The sequence below is a fragment of the Clinocottus analis genome, unplaced genomic scaffold, assembly GCF_023055335.1.
Source record: "Clinocottus analis isolate CAN_PGR_092001 unplaced genomic scaffold, fCliAna1.0.p SCAF_4, whole genome shotgun sequence".
In the NCBI taxonomy this organism is placed as follows: Eukaryota; Metazoa; Chordata; class Actinopteri; order Perciformes; family Cottidae; genus Clinocottus; species Clinocottus analis.
The window spans coordinates 6,806,723-6,814,142 of record NW_027176153.1 but is presented as its reverse complement, the minus strand read 5'-3'; the positions used below and the strand labels follow the sequence as shown (position 1 = coordinate 6,814,142).

Below are 7,420 nucleotides of genomic sequence, written 5' to 3'. Positions count from 1 at the left end.
GTCTTTGCGTTGCGTTAGTCCAAAAAAAAAAAAAAGATTTCTTTTCGTCAAAGGTCGTTGTCCTGCAGAAGATGTAGCTAGTGGAGGGTGAGTGCAGCATCTGTTATACTTTGTCCGAGTTCAGCTGAGCCGTTGAGTCGGCGTGCCGCGTACGCATCCTTGTCTAAAACAGCAGCCCGGCAGGTACCCTGTGTCCAGCCGGCCAGGGCGCCACAGTATCTATGGCGAGCGGATTAGATCAAGGTGTCCAAGAGCCCGAACACACCAGACAGTCACAGTTTTCCCCCAAGGCTCCAGAGGGCAGAGCTGCAGGGCGGAGGGCTGTGCGGCGTGCGGTCGGCCTCACGCTTGAGATAGAGCACACCAGGAGTTCTGTGGGGCCATGGAGCTCGGGGTAAAGGGGTAATCCTCGTATTTAATGTCCATGTGTCCTGATCCGGTGCCGTCTAACTGAGATGCCGCCTGCGGGAGAAAGAAAGAGACATTGAATAATCAAGAAACATTATCTTGAAGTTGTTCATTATGAGGGGGGGCTACCGAGTCTGTGAAAACAGCTGTCGAATTTTCTATAGGCGGATGATGTCGTCCGTGTTATCTCGAGTTCACGGCGTCAACATATTGCTGCACTATTGGCCAATTCCAGCGGATTAGCCATGATCAATAGGGGTTCAGAAAAGTATGTTGCTTTGAGCGTCCACTAATGGCTCTGCCGAAGGTTCTACAGTGGAGTTATTAGCTTGGTGCGCCGCGTCCCGGACGCTTAAAGGCGCCTTGTGCGTCGTCATCAACAAGCCAAAAGGGTGATGCTCCAAACATTGGTATTTGAAGCCCTGGAAGTCAGACCAGGCTCGCCATTGTCCACTGACAAGATGTCGTCTTCTTCTCTTATCAACTTCCACCTGTTGTACCAATAGCAACTGAGCTAGCGGGTGTGCTAATGGTCAGGCTAATGGGCCGTGGTGGTTTCTTAGCCGCTGCACGCTGCGCACCATGCATTTGCATGGACGGGAGGTTTACCTGAGTGGCAGACGTGACCGTCTGTCCGGCGTACGGCGAGGAGGCCATGTTGGGTTCGCTCTTAATGGTGGAGGCGTGTTCTGAGACCGACAGGGAGGGAGGGGAGCCGGTGTCGGAGGCGGCGGATCCTGAGGACAGAACAGGACAGGGGAAATGAGTCGCTTCTCAGAACAACTTGTGCTTCGCTGATCCTGACTCTTCTGACCCCGAATCGCTTTTGAAAAACTTTAGATATTCTGTTCTGAAAGGAAAAGTAAATCAAACTGTATTTTTTATATTTGGCCTTGCATCTCCTTCTCTTACACCACCCCAATCTCCCCCCTTCTCCCTTCATCCGCCGGCCCTTACCTGTAGACGTTTTATTCTTTGGTATCTTGGGTTTGCGCTTCCTGGTCTGAATGCTCTCTTTCTTCATGGCAAGAGGCCTGGCCACCTGCAGGGAGTACAGAGCCAACCCACATTAGCTGAGCGCACCTCCCTGTCTCCGATACGCCACGAGGCCGCGGTGTCATGGCGACCCACGCAAGCTCCCCTCCCACACTGCCGCTCTGATAACATCACGATGCGCTTGGGTAGGTTTTTAGGCTGCACTCCCGACTGTAGCAGGAGTTGCAATGCACTCCAGATAAAGCAGCAGATTTATCTAGACGCCCTACACACACTCTCACACACACACACACACACACACCCTGGGGTGCAACCTACCCCGTGCAGCTTCATGTAGAGGCCGCAGGCGTTACACACGGGTTCCCCCTCAGCGTTGCGTCTCCACAGCGTGGTGGTGCTGGTGTGGCAGTTGGTGCAGCAGAGGCCGGCCCGGCGGGACGTCGTCTGCTGCAGGTTTAGCGGGAGAAACAGTCGAAAGTCAATAACAGTTTGAGACTTTTGCTCGGGTTGGTAAATCACACATGTCAGAACTCGGCTCCCAGCTCACATATTTGTATCCTCGCTCTGTAGTTTGAGAAGCTCGAGTCGAGCTGTTCCCTTAACTTTCAGAATGAATTGCAGGATGTCGGCGCGCGGTTTGGGACAACAATGATCCTCATGCGCCGCGCAAAAGCTCCAATAACTCCTCAGTTGGACAAGCATAAACAATTTATTTTTAAGGTCTCGCCGCTGCGGTGTGACTCAGCCAGCAGCAAACACCGCCACGCTGCCTTTGGAGCGGGACCTCGTCTAAAAGCGGCCCCCGGTCCAAGGGCAAGGTCGCTGCAGGGGCCAATAGAGACCGGCCCAGATGTTGAGCAACTCGCAGCTGCTCTCGAGAGGCCAGTTCCTGGGAAACATGCAGCCGGGAAGCCTTGACACACGACCCGCGCCGCACAGTGTACTAAAAGCTTACAAGCACAACATGAGAAATGACCTGCTCTGACCTCAGTAATACACATTACATCTCTAGAGCGTTCTCAATTCACATCATAAGATGTTTTGGCTATTTGGATAAATGGCGGTGCGGGAACTCAGATTTTAAATACACCACAAAACATTAACATCCTCCATTCAAAACTGTACTTAAGTAAATCATATAGAGTAAAATAAAGACGCACCCTGTGAGGAGAGGAACAAGCTTGCTTTTCTCAATATTTTAGCTGTGTTTTAGATTTTAATCAGTAATCATTATCACTATATAAACTTCCTTTATGTAATGTTCATTTTCCTTCACGTTTTAATGTCTTTGTAAAGCACTTTGTAACATCTATAAATTATTAATACCATTATTGTTATTATCAGTATTAGCATCATCATCTATCGTCATAGTTATTATTACTAATTGCATTATTATTAATATTACCATCATTATGATGCATTCTGCTGGACATGCTGTAGCTGATTGGAGTGAAGCTAATTTTATTACTTTTGGGTGTTTTTGAAGTGATGACAATATATACTTATTTTTTATTCACTGATCAGAAGTTTTGAGTAAAAAAAAAAAATCATAACCAGCAAAGTAGTTTGTAACTTAATCTGATACTCGAATAGAGGAATTGTATAAAAACAAGTACACCATTCTAGGTCTTTCTACGCGCGCCTTCAGGCGCATGCGCGTCTCACCAGTCGCTTCTGCGGCTTGATGAGCGGCCGGTTGATGCCGTTCATCTTGTGGTAGAGGCCGCACGCGTTGCACAGGTAGTGTCCGGTCCCGTCCCGGCGCCACAGCGGCGTGGACACGGAGCCGCAGTTGACGCACTCGCGGCCCTCAGTGGACATGTCGTCTATCAGGTCTGCAGCGAGAAGAGACACATGCACGCGATTAGAGGGAGCATGTCGTTAAGAGAGCATCGTAATTGCGTTATTAACCCAGAAATGATGGAACGGGCCCAATGCCTGATGACACGGCCAGCAGGAGGAATAACCCCCCACCTCCCCCCCTCCTCCTCTCCCTCCCCCTCTCCTCCTGATGAGCGAGAGCTCAACCCCCCAGAATGAATCAGAGAGGGAGACAGAATGTGCGCGAGGAGGGGTGTTATCAGCCTGAGGGATCCAACCACCCCCGCCCCCCATCCATCACAGCCCTGACACACGACGGACTCCTGGCATCAATTGCCCACATTCCTAATCCCTCAATTTAGAGCGAGAGCTCACGAGGAAGACCCCGCAGGTCAGTGATGAAGGCTGAGCTGGTGGCTGCTTCTCTGGCTTTATATATCCTACCAGTCGAAAATGGGAACGCGTCACAGAACAAATGCTGAGCTGGGGGGAATAACCATTAAGGCCATGATGACTGCGCTGACGTCATCATGATGTAAATATTCAGGTGTGAGTTTACCCAACAATTTAACAAAATGAGATTTAATCGTTTTTGGTGTGAGAGGTGTGAAAGCTCTTCTGAACAAGGTGATTTTTCTTCTTCTTCTTCTTCTTCTTCTTCTTCTTCTTGTCTCGGTGTGTATTGGACCGTGGATTAAATTAACATGTTTAATTGATTGCTTTTTTAAACCCTCTCTTCCAGAAGAATGCGTATTGTCAAAATGTAATAGGGATTGTTTGGGGACTTTGATTGGATCTCTGGACTATCTACCCCCTCTCAGTATAATAATATAATAAACAACTTGTATTTATGATCCCTGATAAACGGACGTGCACCAGCCGCTGACACGTTAAGAGGCTCAAGATAAAGAAATAAAAGTCACAGCATATATAACAATAACAGGTAATATTCATATAATAGTATACATGTGACTTTGAATTTAGAGGGCACAATTAAACTTATTATTTACGACGAAAGTAATTACCTGTTTATTAAGAGAAGGCCCACATGAGTGTTACGTCCTTTTCACAGAGACATTAATAGACTTTTCTATTACACTTTATAAATGATTGGAAATTAAATTGAGAGCGCAGATAAAATACAAATTAAAACACTGTTCAAATTAAAGATTTAAACAAATTCTAGTGTGTTATTTTTTATGATTGTATATTATTAATATTATTTTGCTAAGGGCCCGAGTGATATGTAATCATTATTTGTTATATATAATTAATGATGTCATTTCCTCATTTTCCTCACACAGTATGGGCTTTTTATTTCCAGGCTATGAAAACGTTTTTCATATTTCATGACTGACTTGAAGACTTAAACGGACTTCATGATCCCTTCATATTTCCGGGCCTCTTACCCAGACTGGTCCTCCTCCCGGTGAGGCCCCCGTGCCGGCCCTGCAGACTAATCACTCCGCTCTCGAAGGGCCCCGGCGTCCAGGAGGACGTCGCTATCTCCGGGCTCATGTACGCGTAGGGGCTGGAGTAGGACCCCGCGACCGAGCGCATCAGGGACCCCCCGTACTGGTCCACGAGGGCGCCGTTGCCCAGGACCAGCGGGCTCTGGTAGGTCCCGTCCCGGCCGGTGTTGCTGCTGACCGGCGGGCTGTGCGAGTACGAGAAGCCGTGCGGAGGGTGAGGGCTGCCGGGCGCGAACGAGGAGCCGTCCGCTCCGGTCTGCGGCCAGCCGTGGTGCCCGCCGAGCCCGTGGGCCTGGTGGGTCGAGTCGCAGGTCTGCAGGTAGGGCAGCGTGGGCAGCATGGCGGGGACTCTGCTGGTGGGGACGTAGACCGGAGAGCTGGCCGGCGGGTGCATGTAGTTCCCGGTGTCGTGCGCGTACGGGGACTGGTTGGAGGACAGGGCCAGGCTCTGGTACATCTTAGCAAACCGTTTCGGGGATCCCGTCCTCCTTCCTCACAAGAGCCCGCCTGGGTCTGCTGGAGCACGCGACTTACTGCAGTTCTTGTGGAGACTCTTGTTCTGAAAATAATTAATCAGAGTGAGATTTCATGAAGGAGAAAATACTGAAAGTTTGAGGTTTTTATTGAGTCACAATCCAAAAACATTTATTTAAACTTATGAACATATGAGATCAAAAATAAATCCCCAGCACTCTTTCAGGTTCATGAGCCATGTTCCACCTGCATCTGTGTGCCTGACATGAGAATGGACTCCTGCCGCCTCGTTAACGGAACCAAACAGCAGCATCACGTTTTCTATCAGTGGGACTGAAATCACGCACGCGCTGATAGCAGCGCGGCACGAGGAGCGGCCGGTTCTCTCTGCGCATTATCTCACCAGATAAGGACGGCCGGGTGATAAAGCAGTCCGGGTCCTCGAGGCGTCCAGACGCGGGTAACTCTGCCACTCCACGCAGGCGACAGGCGGACGCGGCGCGTCTCCAAACAGCTCCGCGCTATTCTGTAATGCGTAAAAGTTGCGCGCGCTGACTGGAGAGGAGTTAATGACCCAGAAGTTGTTCTTTTTTGTAATTATTTCTGTTTGTTGTGGTCCGGGACGCTGGAAATGTTCTTCTCCCCCCGCTGGACTACGTGGAGATAGTACCGTCGCTGATAATTGCTGATACGGGTCTGCTCCTCTGCGCTCTCCTTACGGGAAACTTTGTTCTGGAGAATAAAGCACGTGACGCAGCCTCTGCTCTGAGGTAGGCCTGGTGGGGAGGAGGAGGGGAAGGAGGGAGGAGGAGGGAGGCCCCCTGTGAGAGGAGAGGAGGAGAGGGCCCATGAGAAGCTTTATTCTCACCTGATTTCACCTCATTCCTAAAGCAAAATAATAAGATTTATATTAATGCGCAATATCCATTTGATATGGAAATATTAATGGTGCAGTAATTTATCTTTTTCTATTGGTTGTTTACCTCAGGATGATGATGATGATGATCCATCTTTTACACGACATTATTAAACAGCTTTCGATATGAAGTCGCACATCGTTGCTTTAATATTCAACATAATGTCTAAAGAGAATATTTTGTCTTAATGTGATGGTTCAATCAGTTGTGTTGGGATTATTATTTTTAAGAAAAAAGTCAGAGAAAGTTTGTTCTCGTATAAATATGACGAGTTCTCTTGTAAAAGCTGCATAATTACTCATAACTCATGGAGACACATACAAGTGAACACTGCAGCTCAGGTAATGAGGACATGCAGCAGGAGTTACTGCGCAACATAAGCATCCGCAGAAGAAGAAGAATGTAAGAATTCTGCTCATACGCCTTCATGACGTAAACGTGGCGGCTACGTGTTCGCTTCTTCCGGTGTGTTGTGTATTTAAACGCAATAATACATAAACTAATTCATATTTACCCAAATATCTGAATCTGTATGCATACAAACATGGTGACCGGATCACGAGGACTGCTTGAGACATTATGAGATAATTATTGTGTGATAATGAAGTATTATTTATTCTTAACGTTTATCAGAAATAATTGAATTAATTATTTTTCGATCCGATGTGAAATAAATAAATACATGTTCTCTCTTTAACTTTTAAGAACTGGCCGAACATGACACGGCTCAGTTATTATTATTATTATTATTATTATTATTATTATTATTATTATTATTATTATTATTATTATTATTATTATTATTATTATTATTATTATTCGTAACTTTGTCATTTCACAGAATCATGTTCAACACATTTGATCACGCAGGCCGGTTAGTTTGTATTAAATTTCTCTTAGTGACCTTTTTATTGTTTGGAAAATATTAAAATAGAATAATTTCATTTAATTTATTTAGGTGAAAATAAATATATCAATACATATAAATTAAAATAGAATCAAATAGAAATGCAGTAGTCTGTGTGCTGTGAGTGTGACAGTGAGGAAATCAGCCAACAGCAACAACACGTCCACTTCCTGTTGAAGAGATCCAATCAGAGTCCTCATCTTGGGCCTTGTGATCATAACCAGATTTATAACCCTCATTTAGAAACATCTATAAACAGCTCGGGATATCATCTCCAGATATATTTTATTAAAGGGATTAAATCACCTGCAGTTCAACAATGTATTTGTATTTACATTATAATTTCCAAACGATCAAAGATAGATAATAAAGCACTGTATCATTAAGCACTCGTAAATATCCATAATGCTTTATGACAATAATCA

The 7,420-nt window shown here is 46.3% G+C and overlaps 1 protein-coding gene across 1 annotated transcript; it reads right to left on the bottom strand.

Moving 5' to 3' along the window:
• Positions 1–342: 342 nt before the first annotated feature.
• Positions 343–5,154, bottom strand: gata5 (GATA binding protein 5). Its single transcript, XM_068598219.1, has 6 exons — positions 4,635–5,154; positions 3,070–3,239; positions 1,723–1,851; positions 1,366–1,450; positions 1,018–1,145; positions 343–462 (listed from the first exon to the last, which is right to left on the bottom strand). The coding sequence occupies exons 1-6, from the start codon at positions 5,152–5,154 to the stop codon at positions 343–345; spliced, it is 1,152 nt and encodes a 383-aa protein (XP_068454320.1).
• Between the last annotated feature and the right edge of the window lie 2,266 nt (positions 5,155–7,420).

Bases quoted from the DNA above. Each gene is read 5' to 3' on its own strand.
- gata5 (XM_068598219.1), bottom strand. From the start codon at position 5,154: ATGTACCAGAGCCTGGCCCTGTCCTCCAACCAGTCCCCGTACGCGCAC. The intron at 1,852-3,069 runs GTGAGACGCGCA...CTAAACCTGCAG, and splicing joins TCAAGCCGCAGAAGCGACTG to CAGACGACGTCCCGCCGGGC. The intron at 463-1,017 runs GTAAACCTCCCG...TTTCTCCCGCAG, and splicing joins CGGTCACGTCTGCCACTCAG to GCGGCATCTCAGTTAGACGG.